Genomic DNA, 26,786 nt, shown 5'->3' with positions numbered 1-26,786 from the left:
GTAGGACTGTGTGGGGGCTGTAGTGGTGGTGCAAGATTGTGTGGGGGCTGCAGTGGTGGTGTAGTGGTGATGTAAGGTCGTGTGGAAGCTGTAGAGATGGTGTAGGGTTGTGTGGGGGCTGTAGGGATGGGTTAGTGGTGGTATAGGGGCATAGGGATGATGTAGTGGTGGTGTAGGGATGTGTGTGGCTTGTAGGGATGGTGTAGTGGTGATATGAAATGGTATAGGGCTGCAGTGGTGGTGTAGTGGTGGTGTGAGTGAATGGTCGTGAGTGCCATCGCCAGCACCGCCCATCACCCAAATATAGCTGAGGCAGCTGGCCGTGGCGCCGCCCCCCTGCCCCCACCGTCAAGTCACCGCTGTCACGAACACGGAAAAGAAAACATCAAGAAGTCAGTTGTTACCGTAACTACGCACCAGGGAGCCTGGACGGGGCGGCGCGGAGGAGGGAGGGGGGGGAAGGCCACGCGGAGGGAGTGGGAGGGTGGGGTGGAGGGGCAGCGCGCCCTTCGGTATGGGGAGTGTGAGAGTGTGAGGGTGAATGGGCGATCATCAGTGTGAGTAATGGGGGACAGAGGCAAGACTGAGGCTGACTGAGGCTGGCGAGGGCCGGGGCGGGCAGGCTGAGGCTGAGGCAGGACAGATCAGGTGACTGAAACAAGCCGGGTTGGCCTGAGTCTGGGGAGGGGTGAGGGGACGGCGTACAGGCCCGCCCCGCCCCGCCCCGCCCCGCCCCCCTCCCGCCAAATATAGCAGATGGGTTGGCTCGTGTTCCCTTTTGGAGCGTGCACACTGGCCGGTGCCACACCTGCCTCCGTGCCACGCTTGCCCCTCCGCCGCTCAGCACGCTGGGCATGCTTCCTCCCGAGTCACGCCGCGCCCTGGGTCTGCCGTGAAACCTGGAGCCGCTCCCCATCTCCGATAGTCCCACGTCCTTGGCCGCGCTGGTCATGCTGACCCGGGCCGTGGCGCTACACCTGTTCCACTTCCCGGTGACACAGTGGCACACCTGTCCCGTGCCAACTATGTCCCGGGCGGTCGTTGGTTCCGTGATGCCTCGCCGCCAGCACTCCTTGTACCCGCCATGACGCCCCCTCGTCCCCACGCCCCCTCGCCAGCCGCTCCCCCGACACTCGTCCCCCACACCTGACGAGGCTACACAAACACGGCCCGTCATGAGCACTGTGGACTCAGCCTCATGGTCCACACCTGGAGTTTATATGGAGAACACATTAATAATTTTAGACTCTAGAAGGACACATTTCTTCCTCGTTTTATTTTGATCACTGTCTTAAAATTTTCAAGGCAGGGATGTGTCTCTGACTCGATTTGAGTGAGTGGTTCTTGTACACTTTTGAGGGACCCATTTTTTCTCCCTTTTTTTCTTTTGACTTATGTTCTTTTGTGTTTTATTTTATTCTATTTGAAGCATCGCGCACAAGCAGGAAGGCAAGATCACGTCAATTTTTTTCTCACTTAAACTGAAAGACTGGCAGGAGTTAGAATATTTATACATAAGTTAGCATGATTCTTCTTCTTAGTCATCGTCATCTTTTCACTATCTTCTTATTCCTCTTGTTGTTGTTGTTGTTGTTGTTGTTGTTGTTGTTGTTGTTGTTGTTGTTGTTGTTGTTGTTGTTGTTGTTCTTCTTCTTCTTCTTCTTCTTCTTCTTCTTCTTCTTCTTCTTCTTCTTCTTCTTCTTCTTCTTCTTCTTCTTCTTCTTCTTCTTCTTCTTCTTCTTCTTCTTCTTCTTCTACTACTACTACTACTACTACTACTACTACTACTACTACTACTACTACTACTACTACTTTTCTTCTTTTTCTTTATCTTAGTCTTCATTGCTGTCGTCTCTTAATCTCAATCATGTTCTTATTTTTTTAGTCTTAATCTAATTTATCTACCAGTTCCTTTCCTCCTCCTCCTTCTTCTCCAACATCCCCCACAGACAAATTACGTACACATAGCTACACTACGTACGAGGAAACACCACCGACTCGCCTCCGTCCACCCGCCTTGACTCTCTACTAGGTGCAAAAAAATGCGACGCACATCACCAGACGTCGCTACCTTTTTGAGATCAGCGAGGCAGGGGAGCCGTAGGGGAGTACTTGCAGGTGTTGTGCTGGGACTGACCGACGCCGACAGGAAGGCAAAGGTCAAGCAGAGTAACGTGAGAGTACTTGAGTGAGAAGCGAAGGTAACGGAGGGCGCAGCGTGGATCAGTTTGGGTCAGTACCTCTTGGATTTGGGGTCAGGGTGGTCAGTTAGGTCACGGTGGGCCAGCGGCGTGGGGGTCATCGCTACAGCGGGCGGCAGGGGGCAGGGGAAGGCTTAAGCAGGAGGCGTCAGGCAGCATGGGACGGGCTGATGTTCCCTCTCTATATTTGGCAGCTGACCGACCCATATGTGGCTGCCTATATTTGGCCGTGCCCAGTACCTACCTTGTGATGCTGTGGTGGTGGTGGTGGTGGTAGTGGTGTGGTGGTGGAGTGATGGTAGCAGCGGTTGTGGTTGTGATGTGGCGGAGTGACTGATAGTTGTTGTGGTTGTGGTGTGGTGGATTGGTATGATGATGGTGTCGATTGTGGTTATGTTGTGGTGTTTATATAGTATTACTGTTGTGGTGGTGTTGAGAGTGTTCTATTGGTGTTTGAGTGGTGCTGTTGTGGTAATGACAATGTGGTGATGGTGGTGAAAGTGCTCTGTTATGTTCCTGAGAGTATGAGTAAATGGTGGTGGTGGTGGTGGTGGTGGCGGTGGTGATACAGTGGTGTTGGTGGTGGTGGCGATGCTAATAGTGCCGAAGTTATGATGTAGTAGTGGTGATAGAAAACCCCTTAGTAATGCCAACGATAACACACCACCACCACCATCACCATCATCACCACTCAACCACCACCACCATCTTTCTAACGTAGCCCTTCACCTCTCATCACCATCCACCATAAAACTTCACCTCTGGCACTCTACTCCTCCTATCACCACCATACACCATGCAATACTCACCACCTCCACCTTCCACCTATATTCTAGCACCATACTACTCCACTTAACCTTCCACCTACCACATCAGGTAACCTACAGTATTACCTTCTCATCCACCACCACCTCCACCACCTCTTGCCCCCTCACGCATGCCTCCCTTCCTTTACCTCTGCCCTCCCCCCGCCTCCCGTCTGCCTGCAGGGCTCCCCGGAAGAGCAATCAGGCAGCGCATACAAGGTATCGAGGCGTCACCGGGGTTACCTTTGCTATTCATCTCTCATTCAGTGTGTTCGCCAGAAGGGTGATCAAATTCAGATGCATTCAAGCGATGTGTGTCAAAGTGATACATGCAATTTTTTTCTTCTTCCTTTCTTGGATTTTTTAGCTTTTTCCTTTCTTTTCTGTGTCATAGCAGTTTTGTTTCGTTTGTAAGTTTTGTTTTTTAGTGTATATTTGTCATTTATAGAAAGTAGTTTTTGTTGTTGTTGTCCTCGTCTGTTCTTCTTCGTCTTCTTCTTCTTCTTCTTCTTCTTCTTCTTCTTCTTCTTCTTCTTCTTCTTCTTCTTCTTCTTCTTCATCTTCTTCGCTTCTTATTTTATTTATCCGGATATAAACTGTTATTTTACAGTAATAATAATAATAATAATAATAATAATAATAATAATAATAATAATAATAATAATAATAATAATAAACGGTTTATTATTTAGCCAGTTAACACTGTGTGTGTGTGTGTGTGTGTGAACAACTCATCGCACAGCGAGTAGTTATAAAATCTTTTTTTTTTGTATATACCTTAATGGGGATACATATCACATGCTTTAATACGATTTCGATCTTAGGCCATCTTCTCTGCGAGAATGCATCTTTTGAATACATAATAGTTATTCTCTCTCTCTCTCTCTCTCTCTCTCTCTCTCTCTCTCTCTCTCTCTCTCTCTCTCTCTCTCTCTCTCTCTCTCTCTCTCTCTCTCAAGTACACATCTCACTAACAAGTCTCGTCTTTTGCAGGAGGGCCTGGGGCGAGAAGAGTACCTCGGCGGCGGCTCCTCCAGCCCTTCGGACTCCTCCTCCCCACCCACACCGTCGGACACCCCCCACCCCATCCGCCGCGGGGCAGGGCGGGCAGCAGCCTTCCGCCCACCCCTCCGCCAGCCAGGGCCTGCCCGTACAGCTGACTCCCGGCCTCGTACTGGCCTCCTCCGTCCCAGGTGACCATTCGCTGCCCTCATTCACACCCACAACTACCCACTTTCTCGTGCACTAGCCAGCCACACCATCCATCACATTGTCACAGCCGCCCACACCTGCCTGCCGCCCCGTCCCTCACCCATGCTGCAGGGGCTGGGCAGGACGGGGTGCGGCAGGGCGGGTTAACTGGTGTGCTGTTCCATTATTTTCTCACTGTTACTTTTTTTGCCTTCATTTTGAGTGTTGTGTGTGCGTGCCTGTGTGTGTTATTAGCATCGATCCTAACTCGGCCATTTCACGAGTGGCGGGAACCTGATAGCCGTGTGTTGATTAGTAAGACTGACCCCCCGCAGCGCTGTACTAACACGCCCCCTTGGTGTGTGTGTGTGTGTGTGTGTTTTGGCATTGCATGACTACTCCTCTCCTCACTAATCACGGAATGGAGTGGATATTTGTTTTGCAGGAGCGTGGCAAGATGAACGGCGCCGGAGTGTTCCAAACTACCCAGGTGTGTGTGTGGGTGTGTGTGCGTGGCGTGCGAGCCTTTACCTGCCGCCTGTCTTTGTGTACCAGTGTGATCCTTTAAGGGCCGCATTTTCAAATGTTCCGGCGTCTCATCCCGACTGCTGTCTGGCTCTAGTGAAAATCATTGGGGAATTTTCAAGGGTGTTTTAGTGATTCAACTGATAGTTTAACGAGTATTCTACATCACCAGTGGGAGGGGAAAAAAATACTGAAAACCCAACTTTTCATCTCCTTGCCCTTTGAGAGGTACTCCTCACGAGGGCCCCCGGAGCGTTTCAAAATGCAATTCCTTGTTTTCCACCTCGCGAAAGTCACACATACAAGCTTACAATCTACCCATGCATCTTGCTCCGCGCTTCTGGTTTGAATTTCACTGTCAACTTCTAGGCTGGAAATATAGACTTGATAAACAAAAGGAGGGTATAGAATTAAATAAGAGAAGCATAACAAGACATGCGTAGCATCTTGACAGAGGGCGTGGCGATCGCCTGATTAGCGCGTCGCCTTGCAGGGATTGACGCGCGGGGTGGCGGTTGGCGGGCTGGCCCCAGCAGACCCGTGACGTTTTATGTGAAGGCAGACTGATTGAAAGGCTCGATTTCTTTGTCACTGAGCGAGGTGCGGGTGTGGGCGTGAAACCATACCCTTAGCTAGCTGATGGGACAGTGTTTGTCTCCCTTTCCTTGTTCACGTTGATGTGTACTCTCTCTCTCTCTCTCTCTCTCTCTCTCTCTCTCTCTCTCTCTCTCTCTCTCTCTCTCTCTCTCTCTCTCTCTCTCTCTCTCTCTCTCTCTAGCGTTTCGGTGTCTTCTTGAGTACTATTAAACTGTAGTGGAAGTTCTCGGGAATTTTAAACGTGTTTTCGTGATATTAGTAATATTTTAACAAAAACTGCAACATTAATTGAAAAGGCACCCATTAGAACACGACTATTAATTAATCTTTGTGGCCTTTGAAAAACAGTTTTTGTGAAGGCCCAAAGCGTTTAAAAAATACGAGTCCGGAGTTACAGATTTACTTGCAGCTAGCCTGTGTCCTGACCTGCTCCTTCTGCCGACGTCATGTTCACTCGCTTCATTGTCACTTGCTTGTCTTTACGAGTAAACACGATAACTTAGCAGCTGCATCTGAGACTCGCTTCGCCTGACTGGCCACCAAAACAAAGACAGTCGGCGTGCGTGGCGTGATGGTAACTGTTTTCTCTCCTTTGTTTTATTTTTGGAAAGGGTATGGCGTTGATATGTCCTTCCGTGGCTAACTAGACTTTTTCTTGCGATACGTAGCTACCACACACACACACACACAAGGAGTATAGTTTCACAGCCACTCCCGTAAATCGCTCACTGACGCACAGAGACAAGAGACAAGAATCAGTCCCCTTCCCGCCCAGCGTCTCGCGGTCCTGCAGTAGCCACCGCGCAGGTCACCCCGTCACCCGCCGTGCAGGAGTGATGGGACTAAATTTATAAAGCCAATGTGTTGGTGTTTAGCGGGTCGTTGTTGATATGAAAGGATCAGCATTGGTGGAGGTGCCAGCAATGTCTGTAGATTATATTTTACCATTGAGAAAACTTCCAGCTTTTTAGGTTGATAAAGAAAGGATTTTTTTTTTTAATTATTATTATTGAATATAGAAAAAAAATATATTTATTCATTTATTTATCTAATGGCACAAAAAACCGGAGCTATGGCGACACAACAGAATATTTAGCTGCAAATTTTAGAGGATAATATGCTAGATATTAATTACATTTAAATTAGGCAGTATGAAGCAGAATGTCTGCCTTCCATGATCAGAAACAGTTCTTGTCTTCATCAAACATGGAAAGAAGTTACTTTATTATTATTATTATAGAAATGTTACAATTAAAAAAGTGATAATAATAATAATAATAATAATAATAATAATAATAATAATAATAATAATAATAATAATTCATGCAGGGACAGTGCAAGTTTTATTATTATTATTATTATTATTATTATTATTATTATTATTATTATTATTATTATTATTATTACAGAAGAAAGTTGTAAGTTTAAAAAAGTAATAAAATAATAATAATAATAAGAGCAATAACAGTTCACCATATGGAGTTAGTACAACTATTTAAACGTCAACACAAAGACAGATCGCACTTGATCCTATCACTGTGGCGGGAAGATGCAGCTTGTACCTGTGACCTTGACGTGAGTGAGGGGCGCCGCGCGTGCAGAGGACACGTGGCGCCGGCTTGTAATGTTGCCTAAACGCTGGCTCAGTAGCCTCGCCTCCTGCAGGTCCCATTGCCATCACCACCACTACCGCCGCCACTCAGTCCCAGTCTTCCTCCTCCTCCTCCACTAAAGCCACGGCCATGCTGACAGGTAAGCCCTCCCCTCACGCTTCCTGCCTGTGTGCACGTGTGGCAGTAAAGTGAGCCAGCCACGTGCTGCCTCACCCTGCCAGCTGTCTGGAGTTACTGTTTTGCTTACTGTTTTACTTTTGCTTGTTGTGTTTGGTTTGCCCACTGATTGACGTGACGCAACATTAGTTTCAGCTTTATGAATTCATGTTAACGTACTGTGTTTGTGTTAATTCTTTCATTTTTTTTTTAGAATGTCACTTTTTTTTCAGTATTTTTCTAGTGTGTATTCAGGTATGTTGCAATGCCAGGGTCAGTATTCAGAAACGCTTTGTTCTCTCATCACGACTACTTTCCAAGGACACAGAGATGATTACCCGGGTTCTCAAGAGTGCTTCCTGTTAAAAATATAGAAAGCTTGTTAATCTGTCACTAGAACCGTAAAAAAAATATCCTTAAGAACCCGTGTAACTTCAACTAAAGCTTTTTGAAGTTAGCCGAGGTGCAGACAGAAGTGTTTCAGAATACGGAGCCAGAATGAGAGTGCTGTGGTGAAGTGGGCAAGCATGATGAGATTGACCCCGGTATGTGTGGTGCCTGCAGGAGGGAGCGTGGTGGTGGGCGGCGGCGGCGGGTCGGTGATGTACGCAGCGGGCGGCGGAGTGGTGTACGCCGCCCCTCAGGCCCACGTGACGGAGGGAGCCACGCCTGTCCTGCTCAACCTGCCCCCAGGCTTGCAAGTCACCAACGACCAAAGTAATGCACTGCTTCTGTCACCCACACACCTTCTGTCAGCCACACATCTGTCAGCCACACACCTATCAGCCACATCCCTTCCATCAGCCACACACCTTTTCATCACCCACACACCTGTCAGCTACACGCCTTCTATTGGCCACACACCTATCAGCCACACAACTTCTGTCAGCCACACATTTATCAGCCACTCACCTTCTATCAGCCACACACCTATCAGCCACACATGTCAGCTACATATCTTCTATCAGTCACACATCTGTCAGCTACATACCTTCTGTCAGCCACACAGCTTCTGTCAGCCACACACCTATCAGCCACACAACTGTCAGCCACATACCTTCCTTGTCACTTCCTGGCTGGGAACTAAGGGTCCTCAGTTTTTTTCCAGAATTTCTTACCAAAGAATCTGTTCTGTAATGTCGCTTAAAGTATGTCCTATTTTTAATTGATTTCTGTGTTCTCCCAAAAAGTGACGTCTTATTTTCTTATTTACTCTTTTTCTCATGTGAGAGTTGCTCAGGCCAAGGTTGAGAAAATAAAGAAATAAAAAAATCTTTGTTAAGGTGCCAGTCCCTAAAGAAAAGGCAAAAAGGATATACTGACATAGTGATTACTGTATATAATTTTTTATAACTAACAGTGTACAACAGAAGTTTGTTGCAAAGCATCTGTTTTGTTTCAGTGGATCAGCAAGAAGTACCAAGAATTGTTGTCATATATGCACTCAAACATATCTGGTTGATTTTGGTTTAAAGTCAAGAAATAAAAGGAACAAGGTGTGCAGTGCTGGCATGTGTAAGGCATCCACAGGAGGAGTGCGGGATTCTGGAGTGTCATTTTTAACATCATGAAGAGAGGAATATCAAAACACTTCAGAATCTCTCTCTCTCTCTCTCTCTCTCTCTCTCTCTCTCTCTCTCTCTCTCTCTCTCTCTCTCTCTCTCTCTCTCTCTCTCTCTCTCTCTCTCTCTCTCTCTCTCTCTCTCTCTCTCTCTCTCTCTCTCTCTCTCTCTCTCTCTCTCATCACTTGGTCAGCCTTATTTTCTTGTCAAAAATATGGATGAATGCTCACTCAATGAAGTCTAAAGTTGAACAGATAATTTATTTTCTTGCCAGTTTAATTAACTGAATAATTGATTTCCAGATGGTCCAGGCACAGGTCCACTGGTCACCTTACCCATGGCTCTGACCTCAGCAGCCCTCCAACAGTCAGCTGCTGCCGTGGTGGTGTCAGCGGCCTCAGTGGCAGCTGCCTCCAGTAACAGTAGCAGTAAAGGTAGTACCAGCCAGGCTGCCCCCACGGACTTATCAATGCACATCAAGAGAGAGAAGCGGCCATGAGCCCTGCTGGGAGTAGTAGGGTGGCTGGGTGTGCAGGTGTGGGTGGCAATAGTGGTGGTGGTGAGGGTGGTGCTGTGCCTTGAGTCCCCGCCCAGGCAGCACTGGAGCCAAGGTGACTCGTTCATCATGCGTCGCCAGGACCACAACTCCTGGGGATGCTACATGTGATCTGTAGTCATTTCAATTAGGCTAGTTTGGTACGAAGATTGGTTTTTGTACATTGGAATATCAAAAGATACTTTAGCTCAAGTAATTTTATCAGACAGGTAATGACAGGTATTGGCTGTTCACTAAATCTTATCTGTACTTCTATTTCAATTATTTCCATGACAGTACATATGGTGTACAATACTACTAACTCATCAGAGTTATTTATTCATACTGTTTACTTAAGTGAGGTACAAAAACTGTAAATTTAATAAGAGGCCTTTGAGTCCTCCAAGTCAATTGTTATGGTGTCCTCACTGTCACTACACACTGTAGTGTCAGTTGATGGACACCACTTCAGAATTTAGTAAATTATACATTTTGTTAAGTATTGTTATGATTTGGCCATGAGTGGTGATGCCTGGCCAGGAGAGTGGTGACAGAGGCCACAGTGCTCCTGTCCAGGGGGAGTGGCGGCCATTGGACCTCAAGTGTGAAGCCTTTGGGCATGAGAAGGCTGGATGACTAAATGTGTCTGCTGCCTGGCTGAAGTGTACCTGGCAGCAAGCTCCTGCCACTGCCTGGAGAAGGTGGTGGTGGGTAGGAGCAACATTGCCCAGCCAGTCAGTTCGGGAGGGGCGGGACAGCAAGTTGTGAGTCAAGTAGTGTGGGGATGTTTATTTTGACTTATAGTATAGCTGAAGATTATGCAGTTATAAACCTTGCTTGAATTTTGATGAATTTAAATGCAGCACTTTTCTACATTCTCAAGAATTTCACGATTATTAACCCTTTCACTTCCCTTAAATGCTATGTAAATATGCTGACATGTTGCTGCCACTTCAAGTTTTGTTATTAGCATTATGTACAGAAGAAATCACAAAGAGGCTCTTGTTTTATGAACAGTTTGGTGGTGACCTGCCAGGGTGTGGGGACCAGCCCCCCCCTACGCCAGGTGGGGCCACGAGAGGCTTTATGTTAGTTCCTGTTGTTGTTGTTTTAAGGGGAAGGGGTGGATGCTGGGGTTGAAACATACAAATAATTTTCAAGTGGCATTAGATTATTGGACCTATAACACACATTAGAACATTGCAGGTGGACAGAGATTCCTTACTTTGTACACAAGTTATTCTGTAAGTGGTGATGGGGGTTTCATGTATTTAATTTGATGTAATGTGGACAGATCAACAGTAGGAGGTGTGTTCATTGATGGTGTCTGATGTGAAGACTCCTTGAGATGTGTGTACCTTTGTGTGTCCTCAGCAGTTCACATGCTGCAGCTACAGAGGTACAGCACCTTGACCAGACTCATGATGCTTCAGAACCTGAAGTTACAAACAACTCTACTGTCTATTGGTCATTTTGGTGCTCTATTCATTCCATAGATTGGCTACAAAAATCTTACTTTACACTATTCAGCCATTTGCTTGTGTTATTGGCATCTCAGGTCTTGTGAATGAATCCACAAGTGTGTGGTGTGGCTGTCAGTCTGGGTGTGAAGTGATGGCCAGCATTGACATAACTTCTGTCACCATTGGCTTCTGTATTCATCCATTCTGATGCCTGTTCTTGGTTGCTGATGCTCATGAGAAGGATGAACATCAGGGAAGAGATTGTTTTTGATTACAAAAAGTGGGAGAGACTGATAAGCTATCAACCCCACAAGTGAAAATAAGGATGTGAAATTAAATGATGATGAATAAATGGGTTGCCAGTGAAATGGGCATAGCAGAAGAGTCTCCACTTGATCTTGCTATACTTTTCATCCTTACACACTTCAGTCCTTTCAGTCTCCCATTCTCTCATTGAGTGTCACATCTATTACACTATCTACAGAACAATTTTCTGTGAGCTGAGGTGACCAAGTATTTGTGAAGGAAAAGAAGAAAGGTAAAACCAAAATATTCATCGTACTGTTTACTTTTGGATCAACCACTTTTTTTTTTTTTTTTTTTTTTTTTTTTTTTTTTTGTGTGTGTGTGTGTGTGTGTGTGTGTGATTAGGAATCTTGATATCTTCCAAAATATATTCTGAAGTGCCCTGAGGAATCCCATCACTGCTTCCTGAAAACTGGTTCAGTCTGACAAACTGTCACTGTGCATTGCCAAACTGTATTGGTTCTGGAAGGTGCAGAGAGCAAGATAAATTATCATTCTTATATGTTCTGTTTTGATTTATGGTAAAATATTTTATCTTTTTTCAGTATGTTATTCACTTAGAGTTTTGAGACTTCCTGTCCTGATGTGTTTGACCTTAGCATTAGCATCACCCTTTATGACCTCTTAGTGACCATTACCCTGCAGCCTTAGGCCAAGAGTGGACTGATCATAGTGCCTTCTCCTCAAGGTATTAATTCACGTGAGCTTTATTTACACATGGTGAAGTGGGCCTGGAAGCCGGCAACCATTGTTATTTTCGGCACGTACCATTGCTTATGTTTGCTTACCAAAGGCTTTGATATCTAACCCTGTCCCGAAGGTACATGGCGTCTGCTTTCCCTTAGTGGTGTTCCAGTGAACCATGTTTGGAACCTGACAGAGAGCAACTTTAGTCATATTGTGTTGTATATTTTGCTTTCATTTGATTTATTTCATGCTCTACTTATTTTTGGTCATTTTCATGATCTCACATCAAAATTTATCACTGTAATAAATACCTGGTGGATTGCATACAAATAGCGTGTGACGGGTATGTGGCGTTGGCATCACCTCACCAGCACTGTTCCCTGGTGTACTGCGCCTTGGGGAAGTGGTGTCAGGATGTACAAAATGTTCACACAGAAAAATTGTCAGACACCCACCTCTGCCCATCACACCCCTGGCTCTTGGTCTTTGTGGAGCTCCTGACATGAAGCAGCACATGACCTCCTGATATCAATTTCTATTTGACATGAAATTCACTGGGCTTAGTGACACCACTTCCTTGGGCACCTGTACATCAGCTTGCTTATGAGGGCACACACCACTCACTGAATAACCCAGCTTATGTTATTATTATTATTTATTTATTCTTTTTTCTTTCCAAAGTATTTTGTAACAAAGTACTGCCAACATCAGTAGCAGGCAGATTACTCATAATCATGTCACAATGTAAATGTAGAATTATTATTTTTTATGTGCAGTAGAATTCTATAAAGAACAGTATTATTTAGTTGTGATTTATGAGTAGCTGACAACACTTATTTTTTAATCATGCATCTCATTTTTTTTCCTGTTGCACTGGATTCCTACATTCAACTTTCTTGTGACACTCAACACATTGTGAGATGGGCAGCTATGTTGGAGAAAATATACATGGCATTATAGATTAAATTAATAAAAGCAATAAAGGGTTCTCTTGCCAAACTTATAAGATGATAAGAAAATAAAGGAGGCTGCAAGAAGCCATCAGGCCTACATACAGCAGTCCCTGTAGATCATAAAAATTCCTGTAAATCATGAAAAAATATCCCAGAAGAAACTTTTGCCTTAAAAGAAATTTATCGTTTGAGAATCTGAGTGAGCATCCACAATGGGAAGAAATCTTTAATTAGCATGCATTTGTTTTTTGGATATAAAGTATTGTGAATTATAATTAAAATTTTCCTGATGACTTTGTGTAAATGTGTTGTGAAGGCCTGTACTGCTGTAGGCTGTAGTAATCAAGGTGTGTGAATGGCCAGGCAGAAAAAAGGCCCTTCGTAATTACATATCCTTAGATTTCATGAGGCTGAGTAAGATTAGTCAATAGATGTAATTGCTCATAAATACTTTATCACTGAACAATGCATAACCAAACACAGCAATGCACTGTTGCAGCCTCATTGACTTGTAGGAAAGAGATAGTTTATATATTGCATACCAAACATATCTAGGAAACTTTCCTCTGTTCTTAGTCTTACACAAAAACATGCAATAGTGAAACATTCCTAAACAATTTAAACATCACTTGAAGAATAAGATGGTCCTCATACATCCATGTGAAGAAGCAAGGAGCCAAGAGAGTCCACCCAAGAATAGATACGCAAGTACATTTGTGATCAGAAATTGAGTACCTTTCTGCATTTTTGTATTTTGTCTCCCTCTCAAGTCCTCTTATCCAGTAAGTCTCTATACAACACCTGACAGTTGGTGGGTTCTTGATTCTTTATTCTTGGAGGTCAGAAGACTTGACACTAAAAGTGCATAAGTGTAAATTTGATGAAAGGAGGAAGACCTTGAGGGAAAAACACTAAACATAGTTGAAGTGAATGTGGTAAGTTACTCATTTAATGACCATGACTGTAATTTCTCTTGCCTGCATCCCTTCTTATGGTAATCACTAGGAAGCTTAGGAAAGAAGAGTACATAAATCATGGGTGTATGTATAATGAACCAAGAGATAGGTTAGAATAAATAGTTTTCCTTCTAAAAGATGCCTTTTAAACTGATATTGTGTGCATTATGTTTGTTTTGTAGTGAGGGTGCTGGAAATGAAAGAAGGGTTGGCCTCAATAAGCCCCTGCCACATGAGAACCCTTTGTTCCTTTCCCCATACAGAAATGGTGGAATTCCAATGAACATGCCATATGAAAGCCCTTTTATTCCCTTCCCCAGGCAGAGACAGCATACTCCCACAGTCCTTAATGGCCTCTCTACTGAACCAACTAATGACACACGTTTGAATAGATTTGTTAGACAAGCTTGAGAAGGAAAGACACTCATTTCATCTATCACTTATCAAACTCATTATATGTAAAACTCAGTCCTCTAGTTGTCATGTATTTGACACCGCAACCAGAAGCCATGGACTGTGCATTGCAAGCATAGTATTATAGTACAAACCACTCATAGATGCAGAGAAAGACTTATGGTTCTACTGTACTTTGTTCAGTTGAGATGCTTTGTTATCATTCATTTGTCTGGTTCACTTGCTGCTGATGTTTGCTGTTTGTTTTTCTTGATTTATAATGCAATGCATGGGTCACTTTCATTGAGTCTTGCCCATCAGTGTCCACAGGTGTGGTGTGGGTAACTGCCTTCCTGATCCTGTCACTTGGAACGTCAAAAATGTGCTTAAAGACATTGTGTTTTGGGACCAGAGGCTTACTCTTTGTAGTCCTTTATGTAAGTAGGACTTTTTTTTAATATTGAAAGGATAGAATTGAAATACACCCTTGAATAACTCTGGTGTTTTCTTTCCTGAGTATTTTGTGCTGTGCCTTATGTATGATGCTCTTCCTAAGTTGGCATGACATGTACACCACAGCTTGTACATGAAGAGAAATGGAGACGTGTGAATTATAGTGATAAAAAGAACCTAAGAAAATAAATAAAGCTGCAAGAATGCATCAGGCCTACACGTAGCAGTCCCTGTGTGAAACATGTATACCTACATATTTCCACCTACTACCATCCATAAATTTGTCTAAATTTTTTTTAAACCCCCTTAATGCCTCAGCACTAATGTAAGGCCTCCCTTGGGCACTCCATAGAAACACTGGGGAACTGATCAGAAGGCAGGATAAATCTTTAGTCACGTGAGACCACAGCCGAGACCGAACCCCTGACCAGGAGAACAGAAGACCAGCATCTCAGTTGTGGGGATGATAATAACTGTTATGTCTCAAGATCATTTTAAGGACCCCTTTACTCACTATATGACTTCCTTCATTTGTAATTTGTGGTGCTTTGGATTAATCCTTACCTTGACACAAGCTCCATTTTCTTTCAGGCTGAGCATAAAGGATCGAGGATGAACCATGATCAGGTGCACATACAGGGACATTTTATACCATTAGACAATGTTTATTTATTTATTTTTCTTAATGTAAGAGGGGCACTGGCCAAGGGCAACAAAATTTAAATGAAAAAGGCCCACTGAGGCACCAGTCCCCAAACAAGAAGAACCAAAAGAATTAAACAAAGCTAGAGAATTAATTGTCTTTGAGATCTTTATCACTTTCACAAATGTAGTGTCGTCTTGGGCACGCCATAGGGACTGTAAAGGTGATCTAAAGGCAAGGTAAATCTGTAGCCATGAGAGACCTCTAGCCTGGGAGTGAACCCCTGACTGGGAGGACATACGGACAGCACTTTAGGTCATCACCAATTAAGAGTAAGGACCATGAACCATATTCTGAAACACTTGTGCACTGCACTCCATCTACTTCCAAATAGCTCTATATATTTGAAACTGCACATTTTTAATGATGATTTTACAGTTCTAGTGACACTAACAAGATTTCCACATTATTAACATGAGAAGCTCTTGAGAACCCAGCTAATCATCTTCGTGGCCCTTGAAAATAGTCGTAAGAAAGTAAAGCGTATCTGAATATGGGTCCATGGCGAGTCCTGAGATAATTGAGGAGTTGCCCTCATAACTTTTACCACCACACTTGTCTGGCTATAAGTGCTCTCCAAGGCCTGAGTGACACTGATGAGCCTCAATTGCCGTGCACTACAACTTAAATGGAACACGAAGAGTTAGTAATTCACAAGACAGACAGTTCACAAAATTAACCTCTGGTGTGATACCCAGCATTCATGACGTCCTATTAAATCAATGTTGTGGCAGACGAAGGAAAACCATTCATTAGAGGTAAGAACTCAACACTTTCTGTGGGATATGAAGGAAAAAGATTCACAGAGAGACGATAAACAATATGGAGACAGGAGGCTGGAAATTAAAAAGATTTGCGTAGTACATATGTAGTGAGACATCGGTCATCACGGTTGAGTTTCTTGAATGCCCTCACGCTTAATACATTTTATCTTTCTCTCGTTATTAGAATCTGAAGACAATATTCACTTTCCTTCAAGAATCGTGTTGAACTAAAGTAGATATTAAACGTTTCTTATCCTTTAAAAAGTAATTTTAAGGTGTTACATTCAGAGTAAAGCAAGACTGTTAATGGTGTTAATGGATTAGCACGCTCAGGTAAACCGAAAAGACGTGGGTTTGAATCCTTAACCATGATTTCAAAGAGGTTTAATAAGCTTCCTTGGACTATTTGGTTCTGTCTCCCTTCACACTGTAACTGAATAGTGAACTAAAGTAATTAAGTAGTAAATAATGACCGTTTCCTATTGTTTTAGAATAATTTTAGTAAGATAAACGGGTGTTAAAGGGATTAGCAGGTTCACATCAACAAAGGGCGAGGCTTGGAATCCTTAGCCGGGAAATACTTTTATTATTATTATTATTATTATTATTATTATTATTATTACTGTTGTTGTTGTTGTTGTTGTTGTTGTTATTATTATTATTATTATTATTATTATTATTATTATTATTATTATTATTATTATTATTATTATTATTATTATTATTATTATTATTTTCTATCTTGTCTTCTTACCATTGTAACCAAATCATCCTAAGCAAACATGGTGTGTCTCGCTTCTATCTCCATAACCAATAGGGAAGCCCGGCTAATTCATGGAAAGTTTTCCGAATGCGACTTGGAAAGCATAAAGCACACCAGACAGTAACACCCGCTGTCGTGAAACAAGAACAATGCAATTATTGTAAGAGTAAATGTTTTGCAGATGGGGCTGAATTTTTGGCTTTTGTATCCATGTTTTGATATCTAGTATAACAATAAAAAAAAAAAAAAAGCGTGTCACTATCTTGAGAGAGAGAGAGAGAGAGAGAGAGAGAGAGAGAGAGAGCATAAATATTGGAACCACACTTTGCTAACAGTTATGGATTATATATACGTAGACAATAATAATAATAATGATAATAATATAATAATAATAATGATAATAATAATAATAATAATAATAATAATAATACAGAACAAAACCTAGACTGGCTATTCACGCTGCGAGGGATACACCTGTTTAAACTTTATATTACCGAAGCTATTACGTAAGAAACATTATGAATAAATCTTACGCTATTTTAGAGGTTTAAACATATTGTTTCACTTTCATGCTCGAACATTTAATAGATTCAAACCTCGATAGCGCGGAAAACTCATTTTGTCGAGATAACCAAAAATATATCAACACACAAACAACATGGGGTAATAAGTTGTAACTTGTTTCCTTATTATTTCATTCGCTTTTCCAACAAAATTTTTACTCCAAGACAAACCGTACTGGAGATTCAGACCTTGGTTGTTCAGGAACCTCATTTTGTCGAGATAACTAAAGAATGCACTAACACGCAAAAAAAAAAAAAAAAAAAAACATATATAAATAGACAAAAACCTCACTTTTGATTTTTTCATTTATTATTCAATTAAAATTTCACTCATAGACAAAACGTATCAGAAACTGAAGAGAAACCACCAATGTGGTAACAGAAAATGGCGGTAGGGACTGAAGCGGTAGGGCGTTGTTGGTTATTTCCAAGACATTCCAGGTGCAGGACGGACTTTTAGCAACGCTGAGTGTTGCTTGAGCTGGTGGACGTCCTGGAGTACATATGTGTAAGGTGTGTGTTGAGTACTGAGGTGTGGTAAGTGTGTAGTGAGTGCAGGTGTGGATGTCTGGCCGCCATGAGGACCTCTGCAGACCTGTATAGTGTTGGCCGCCGCTAGTTGGGTGTAGTTAATTGTATTAGTATTGTTCATTAGAGTTATTAATATGACATTCTACAAATATCAAGACACTGACTTAATTTATTTGCATATATTCAGATCGTGATCTACACCACGAAGGGAACAACACTAGCTTGAAATAAGCTTATCCTACTCTCACACGATTTCATGTGAGAAGTCTCTCTCTCTCTCTCTCTCTCTCTCTCTCTCTCTCTCTCTCTCTCTCTCTCTCTCTCTCTCTCCACAGTGAACATAATTAATCAGAACCTAACCAAAATTGACAACGTTTTGGATGTGAAACGCTATTATTATAACATTATATTTAATTTTGTGATTTAGTATTGTTAAGGAGGTTCACTGATCGCCATGTGTATAACGTTATGGTTTCTTATTAGCCACATTTTTCTTGCGTAGAGATTGTTGAGGCAGGTGTGTGTGTGGAGGCAGCCCATGATTTCTTAACCTGTTTTTGTTGAGTGAGCGTTGAGGCAGGTGTGTTGTGCAGGTGTGTGATGGCGACCGCTGAAGCTATCCTAGGAATTATACATTTTGAGGGGAAAGGAAGAAACATTGAAGGAAGCAAGAAGTGCCGGATATCAGTTCAGAGTAAGGGAATGTAGATCACTTATGACAAAAAACAAAACACTGGAGGACTAAGTTTAGAGGAGAGAGAGAGAGAGAGAGAGAGAGAGAGAGAGAGAGAGAGTATAAGCACCGGACAGACAAAGATGCTGTGGGAATCACTGCCAAGACTTGAGGCATCCTGCAGCATCAGGAGACTGAGCTGGGCGGGGAGGCAAGTTGTCACCTGGCAGGAGCACCCAGAAACTCGCGGCTCCCCTGGCAACAGGTGGCCCTGAAACACGAACCTTGCCAGTTTATTTAAACCATGTAATTAGTCTCAATGTTATTCAGTTTAATTCTTTTACTAATGGCTATTTTATATTATGAGCTGTCTGAAACCAGTGTTATCATGAGTAATAAATATTGGGCAATACTCATCTAAAGCTAAGTTTAATTTACTTGTACATTGGTACAAGAAGCTGGTCGGCCCTCATGTGGTTTCAGGGAGTTGTCTGATGATCCATGATTAATGTCCAGTGAGGAAAATTCAATGTAGCCATTATAAATAAATTTCAAAATCAGTGAAGGCAATACTTCAGGGCATGGAACCATATGGCCCAGAATGGACTTTTCATGTGGTACACTTTGATTAGGTACATTCCTCCTCATATTTCTATAGTTTGGTATATTACATAACACAGGTATGCATGACTGTCATCATGTTGTACTGCCCCCACTGTTCTGAAGATTGTCAATGACAAGAATTCTGAAGATTTATAGTATGGGCCAGTATTGTCCCCCACTGTTTTGAAGTAGAGAAAGGGAAATGAAACTCCAGGTCTGCCCTGGAGGAATAACGACCAGCGACCTTGATCCTGTATGCTCTGTGCTGTGGACAATCCCAAACAGACAAAATCACCAGGGGCTCTGCCTACGAAGAATATTTGGTATTAAGTACACTTAGCAGACAAAATTTTCAAATCTTACAGAACTTACAGGACTTAAAGAATGCTTAAGTCCTGCCTTCCAAAACACTTATTCTGCCTAAGTACACTTAGTGGACAACAAAGTTAGTGTAGTGGATGAGGTGTCTCAACTTGCTTTTCCAACAGTCAAGATGGATGCTTCACAACAAGGAGAGAGAAGACAGAGGCCAAGGATTTATAGGCCTAGAAAATGTGTATGAAGACATTGAACTTGTAATAAGGTACAGACTAGACCATGAGGGGATAATGCTGGTGTGAAATATGGTGAGAGATGCCATTGCACCCAAGACCAACAGGAGCAAGGCAACAAGTGTGGAAATGAAGGTGGCCACAACACTGCGGTATTTGGCTGCCGGGAAAAATGCAGCTCTGCAGTGGCAATGAGCTTGGCTTATTCCAGTAAGCCATTAATCAAGTGACAGGGCATATTTTGGATGTCCTTGTAACACCAGCCTTCGTGAGAAGATTTATAAAATTCCCAACAAGTCTAGGTGACATTCAGCAAAAACAAGCTGACTTCATGGCATTTGACAGCTTCCCTGGAGTGGTGGGAACCTTAGATGGTACACATATTAGGATAAGCAAAAAAAATAGTACACAAGTACACACACATCAGGGGTGTTTAATGTCCCAGTGAAGAGAAAATTCTATCTTATTTGTTTGGCGTTGGTTCCTTTTTCCGTGTTGCAAGGCATTGTTTGCCCTTACAAAGAAGATTCTGCCACTTCTTTTCTGTTTGCTCCCACAATCTTCAAACCAGTTGGAAGGCTGAGTTGAGGACAGTGGCTATCTCACCCCATGCCCATCTCTTGTCTTGCACTATTAGGTTTGGCCCGAATTTTCCTTTAATTATGTCTTTTTGTTCTTTAACTGAATCGAGAAGCAAGGCAACTTCATCTTTGGACCAATTAGGAGTTTGTTTAGGAATACTGCTGAGAGGTGCTTCCATGCTGCCTGCTGAGATAGCTGACAAATGTAAACAAACTATCAAGGTACAAGCCACAAACAATTATAATTTCATATAGCACATTTCAGTCTATTTCTTATCTCTAAAACTCGTATTTCCTTCCTTTTACATTGTTAATACGTTAAATTTAACTTTATGTGTTTTCAGTGGTATTTCTTTCATTCTAATAGCTATATGTCTTGCTCTCCACTTCTTTTCATACTGGTATCCAGCACTTAAGTTCTTCCAAGAATACTTTGGTGAGTGAGTGCTCACCATTTATGAAAGTAGTTTTTTTTTTAAGTACCCTGCTCAGCAAAGTGCTCCCAGACAATACTTAATTGTAAGTGGATTGAAATACTAAGTGTTCTTCGTAGGTATGGCCCCAGATACCCTCGAGGCTCAAAGGACAGCCTCAGCAAAACCCCCTTTCAACACATTGACACAATGCCAAACCTGCATACCAAGCTCCGTGAATCACCACAACAACTGTGAGCTAACACAAAAACAACCCCACAGTAGAATGACGACTAATGGACTGGCAGCCTGCTACTAATCTTGCTTCCTCCACGTTTTCCATGGTTACCAACTCCCAAATATGTGTAACCACTTGCACCGTAATTAACACTAAATGATCTGTTTACACCACAGTGACAGTAATTTTGAAGATTTATCGTATGGGTCGATACAACCAGACGAGTTGCAATGAAGAGAAATTATGTTTTAATGCTGACGTGAAGGAATTGAGGGCTAAGGTGTCCCCTCAATCTGCATACATACACTGCTCTCAGTCTATCACATAATGTCGCTGTTCCAGCCAACCAACAAGTAGTATGCCTTCTCATCTGCTCCAGCAGCTTGCCACTAAGGTAAGCCATTGTTTGCTAACTTTAGCACAACTCTGAAGGGATCCAGAGAAAGCAAAGCAACAGATAAAATCCTTGTGGTGTTTTCACACACACCAGCAAGGTCACACAGCAAGACCCATGTTCAGATGCAGCACAATGGTGTTCGGTGTGAAGATGGCTGCAGGAAGCTCAGTTGAGTAAATTATTGGATAGCGATGCAACCAGCAAGATTGATAGGACATCATGACTGTATTTAGCCCTGACAGCATATTGAAAGCAAGCTCTTGCTTGCCTTTTATGACTGCCATTTTCATCCTTGGTTAGAAACTGGACAGTGTCACCAATGAAAGCTGTACCACTGCCAGACACATGTCCGAAGACCCTCTGGTGGAAGTGGAACTTGCCTGGAGGCTGCACTAAAGATGGCAAAGTTACATTGAAACAGGTTTTTGAGTGAGAAGCAAGATACAGGATTGCCTTTACTCCAGAGAGACAGGTTAACCTTCAAAACACCGAGGGCTGTACCAAGAGTCATGAAGGTTTAAGGTCAAGAGTAGGAGGGAAGGTAACAGTGTACCAAGAATCAGTGGCATTATTGGAATGAAGCACAGACAAGGTCAAAGGGAAGGCATGGGTGCACCTGTGCCTTACCTGTGACCTTTGAAGAAAATCTTATTTTTTGTAATCTGGAATGACCTATAGATATGAATTGAAAACAACATTGGAGAATATTTCCTCTCTTGAAAAGTTGTTAGTTTTGTTACCATGAATATTTCACAATCTTTTATAACAATTGCAAGAGTACCTTAAATTCATAAGGAGGAAGAAGACGGGAGACCCAGGCATTCACCATCTTGCAGTTTTGAAAGGCTTATATTTTGTTGCCAGAATTGTTACATTATATATCTCATGGTAACAAAAATTTTCCATAGTGAGACGTCACGCAAGCCTATTAACAGCGAAATAAGTGCATAGATTAGTGGAGAATAGGAAGTAGCAGATGAGCAGCCTGATGACAGAAGGCTGCCAAAGTATTGTGCAAACGAAGGCATGTCACACGATAGATACTAGTCTGTACTAACAGCTGTAAAATAAAATCACATGCATGCAAGTTGGGATGTAGGCAGGGAGGGGCTCATAGCCACCCCACCCCACACCAGCCTGGGACCTCTACTCAGCAGCAAAGAACATGATGCAATCCTCCCTCTTTCTTTTTGTTTTACCAAGTTCCAGCCAAGACAAGCATACCTTTAATAATTTCAAAGATAAGTCAACAAATGACTTACTTTCCAGAGTAGGTTGTGTTGTGCTGGGGCTTAACCCCTTCCTGGCGGAGGATCTGTATATAGACGTTTCGAAATTGGGACTTTTTGTCGGTGCGTCTATATATAGACGTTTGCTCTCATTTGACCACACTAGATTGTAGTATGGTCTATATACAGATGATTCCTTACTACTACCAAAATTAAAATAAATCGGTATTTGGCATCTCAAATATCCTGACACTTGCCGACATTGCCTCTCAAGGACAGTCACCGCTTGTGCTTTGTTGGTGGCGGATGTGCTACTCACATCAGCTAACACTGAGAGTTTTTGCCTTTTTCTATTTTCCTTTATTATTAGTCTTATGTCAAGGAGAAAGAGACCTCTTAAGCCGGAAGATATTGTGGCTTTGGTAGCTGTGGATATAGATGCTGACTTTTGGATGATTTTGATGATTCTGATTCATCTACTGTCAGTACTTACACTGATACAGAATCAGAGTCTGAGGTTGAGCCAGATGACCAGTCTGATGCTGAAGAAGAAACAGACGCTGATGATGATATTCAATATAAATGGCAAAGTCAATCAGCTGTTGACAGAGCCTTTTCCCTTTATGGGAGATAGTGGTGTAAAACTTGTCCTGGAAGATGACCAGTCACCTTTAGAAATATTTCATGCTTTTTTTGATGATGAATTGCTGGATCACATTGTATCAGAGACCATTAAGTATGCAGCAAAAGTGTGTGATGAAAAAAGGAGAAAGGGTAAAATGAAGAGAAAAAGCAGAGACTTGTTATGGAGAGATACTAACAAAGGAGAAATGTATGCATACCTTGGATTGCTGCTTTTACAAGGAATTGTGAAAAAGCCATCTATCTATTCATATCACTCTACCAATCAGCTTATTGCTACTCCTTTTTTTGGAAAATGTATATCAAGAGACAGATTTGGTCTTCTCCTAAAGTACCTGCATTTCACTGACAATGAGGATAACAGTGACCCTACATACAAGTTCAAGGAGGTCCTGGATATTCTCATACAAAGATTCAAGTCATCTTATGTTCCAAAGCAAAATGTAAGCATTGATGAGTCTCTCCTGCTCTGGAAAGGTAGGCTAAAGTGGAAGCGATATATTCCCCTAAAACGAGCTAGATTCAATACAGAAAGTTATATCTTAGCTGAGTCTGATACTGGCTATGTTTGGGATCTTTTAGTCTACACAGGAAAGAAAACAAAATATGACTGAAATAGAAACCTTGTCAGATGAAAAAGTGGAAACACTTACAAAGCCTACTAAGATAGTTTTGAGACTAATGCAGTCCCTACTGAATCAGGGCTACATTCTGGGAGTTGATAACTTCTACACCTCACCAGAATTGTTTGAAATTCTTCTTGACAACAAAACAGATGGAGTAGGCACTGTGAGATCCAACAGAAAACTGCTATCCCTGGAAGTTAAATAAAAAATTCTGAAGAAAGGTGAAACTATAGTACAGTACAAGCATTAATGATGCACATGAAATGGAGGGATAAGAAATAGGTGAACATGCTAAGCACAGTATATGAGGATTCTATGGAAGAAGTAACAGTAGCAGGGAAGCAAGTAAGTAAGCCAGATGTGTGCATCAAATACAGGAAACATCACATGGCTGGAATAGATAAAATGGACTAAATAATCTCCGTACAAACATCAGCTTGGAAGGGTGTGAAGAAATATTATAAGAAAATATTTCTCAGATTGCTGGACATTGCATCACTTAACTGCCACGTTATTTACAAAGCAAATGGTGGACAGAAATGCTTCCTTGACTTCAAGCTACAGTTGATCGAGGAGATAATCTCAAAATATGCTGGTGACATCTACCACCTAAGGAAGCCTAGTGGTGATCTTTCTCTTGGGCCATGTCCAGCACGACTCAGTGGAAGACATTTCATTGTAGAGACAGGATCCCATGATGAAAATAGTGATAAAAAAGTCCAAAGACAGTGTGCCTATTGTGCTCTACTCAAAAAGAAGAAAAGCATATACAGCTGTGATGTGTGTTAGCTAACACTGTGTGTTGTGCCATGCTTCAAACTATACCACACGGTAGCAGCTTTGCCTAAAACTGAATAAGTACAAAAAGAATATACGTAAAACAAATAAAAAAAAGTGGAGGGAGGGTAAACCACATCCAGGTCACGAGTCCTGGACATTGCCTTTGCAATGAGTGTGAGTGACTCTAAACCTTCATATAAATTTATCAATATACATATAACCAACCAAACTTAAGATCTATACATAGATTCAAATGTTTGTTCAGTTTTGCGGCAGGATCTATATATAGACGTCAGTCTGGAATGCCCACTTGCGGGGAAACTATATATAGATTTAAGGATGAAAGTCGACAGTTTCTATATATAGACGATTTTCTTTTTGGTAGTACATACATCTGCCCTGCTGCCGGGAAGGGGTTAAGACTACAGATAATACTACAAGGCCCTTGCAGTATTAGTATTAGTCTCTCTCTCTCTCTCTCTCTCTCTCTCTCTCTCTCTCTCTCTCTCTCTCTCTCTCTCTCTCTCTCTCTCTCTCTCTCTCTCTCTCTCTCTCTCTCTCTCTCTCTCTCTCTCTGTATATATATATATATATATATATATATATATATATATATATATATATATATATATATATATATATATATATATATGACACACACTAGGTAAATGAAAAGAATTTAAAAAAAGTAAGTACATTAAGCAAAAAACAAACAGGACACAGACAATAGTGTCATATAATATGACCCTATTAGCAAACACTGATACAGGCAAAGCAAGTAGAAAACAAGGATGAAATGTAAACAGACCTTGTGTACTCTTGCTGGTGGTGTGGGAAGGACTGACAAAGGAATGTGGTGTTTGAGATAGGTTGGCTACAAGCTTGGATACCCAAAGCTCCAAACAGAGTTTATAAAAGATACAGTTGTGAAGAAGATAATTGATTAATTAATTCAGATTTCAAGTGTTTAATATAAATATCTTCAAATATTTTAATGTCTGTATGTTTGTCAGCTTTATGTAATATACTGAAATCCTTCTCCGTAAATGGATGGTCATGTGTTTATGAATGCATTCTTACTGCTGAGAATGGGAGATGAGCTGTTTCTGTGTACGTATCTTTATGTTCACTAGTTCTGTGTTTTAAATTCCTCTTGGTTTCTCCAATATATCAAGTCTTACAATGATGTTCTAGAGTCCAATAGGAATACTGTCTTTGAATTTAAAGAAAGAGGTAATAGTAAAAGTATTGGTGAAGATGAAGATCAACTTGGTGTCAGGTTATTGTATTTTAAGTATGGGACTGAGTCTTTTTCTAATAGTATAATTAAGATAGCCATAGGAAGGTAATTTTATGTATTTCTTAGTTATGGTCTGTGTGTCATTAGAGGAAGGTTGATTGAATTTGCTTTCTAAAAAAATGTACATGGTATTATTAATGATGCCCGACGGAAACCCAATATTATGGAAAAATATTAAAAAGTTCACTTCCTGGTCAAATGTAAACCAGTTAGAGGATAAACTGTAGCAACAATGTAAGAGACCTTTGATAGTGTTAATCTTAAATAACTGAGGAATAAAAGACAGATAATTAATCACCAAACCTGTGTAAAAGATAGATAATTAATCCCCAAATCTGTGAAGGTTGGTTTGCAGTAAACTGCTGTATGTAGTTGGTTGTTATTACGGGTTGCTAATACATCCAAAAACAGGGTAGAACCGTGGTTTTCCACGTTACATGTGAATTCAACATTAGAGTGTTTAAAATTTAAGTAGCCAAAAAATTTAGGAATGTGTTGAGAGTGTTTTGAATAAAAGAAAGGTGTCATCAAGACATCTTCCTTAAAACATATGTTTGAACTCACCATGGCACTCATTTAACCAATTAATATCATGATGACATAAGAAAGCATTAGCAAGAGTAGGGCCAAGGCAAGAACCCATGGCTACACCATCAACTTGGACATATAATTTATTATTAAACTGGAAGGGGGAGTCTTTAATTGCTAAGTCTAATAAGCTAGTGAATTGCTTTTTACAGTTATTAAGGTAAGTGTCATGGTCCTTAAAAAGTTCATTACAAATTATTTGAATGGTTTCATTAAGGGGAACATTAGTAAATAATGACTTAACATCAAAACTAGCTGTGACAGTATTATGAACTTTTAATTTATTTATTTAACAAAGTTGTAAGAATTTTGTAAGGTAAATTTACTTGACATTAATGTTTCCAGTATAGGGATGAAATATTTAACCAATTTATAATTAAAGTATTAATGGAACTGAGGATAGGCCTAATGGGGTTACCAACTTGTGAATTTTTGGAAGACCAT

General features: G+C 41.6%; 2 protein-coding genes across 5 annotated transcripts in view; both read left to right on the top strand.

Annotated features, from left to right (window-relative positions):
* The window catches only part of LOC135111502 (E1A-binding protein p400-like), a 14,681-nt gene extending 241 nt beyond the window's left edge, over positions 1-14,440 (top strand). Inside the window, exons 1-5 of one of the 3 annotated variants that reach the window (XM_064024838.1) lie at positions 1-71; positions 4,001-4,200; positions 4,644-4,688; positions 7,654-7,806; positions 8,954-14,440. The exon at positions 1-71 is cut by the window's left edge and continues 241 nt beyond it. In XM_064024838.1, coding sequence (XP_063880908.1) covers positions 70-71; positions 4,001-4,200; positions 4,644-4,688; positions 7,654-7,806; positions 8,954-9,150 — 597 coding nt within the window. In that variant the 5' untranslated portion in view covers positions 1-69 and the 3' untranslated portion in view covers positions 9,151-14,440. Of the gene's footprint in view, positions 72-4,000; positions 4,201-4,643; positions 4,689-6,985; positions 7,073-7,653; positions 7,807-8,953 lie in introns of all 3 variants that reach the window. The other 2 variants (XM_064024837.1, XM_064024839.1) reach the window with 2 other exon arrangements.
* A 3,110-nt stretch (positions 14,441-17,550) lies between these two features.
* The window catches only part of LOC135111501 (uncharacterized), a 60,806-nt gene continuing 51,570 nt past the window's right edge, over positions 17,551-26,786 (top strand). For both annotated transcript variants that reach the window (XM_064024836.1, XM_064024835.1), the window contains exon 1: positions 17,551-17,703. The gene's annotated coding sequence lies outside the window, so the exon portion shown is untranslated. The remainder of the gene's footprint in view (positions 17,704-26,786) is intronic.

The sequence above is a fragment of the Scylla paramamosain genome, chromosome 22, assembly GCF_035594125.1.
Source record: "Scylla paramamosain isolate STU-SP2022 chromosome 22, ASM3559412v1, whole genome shotgun sequence".
Taxonomy (NCBI): Eukaryota; Metazoa; Arthropoda; class Malacostraca; order Decapoda; family Portunidae; genus Scylla; species Scylla paramamosain.
This window is presented reverse-complemented; position numbering and strand designations above follow the sequence as displayed.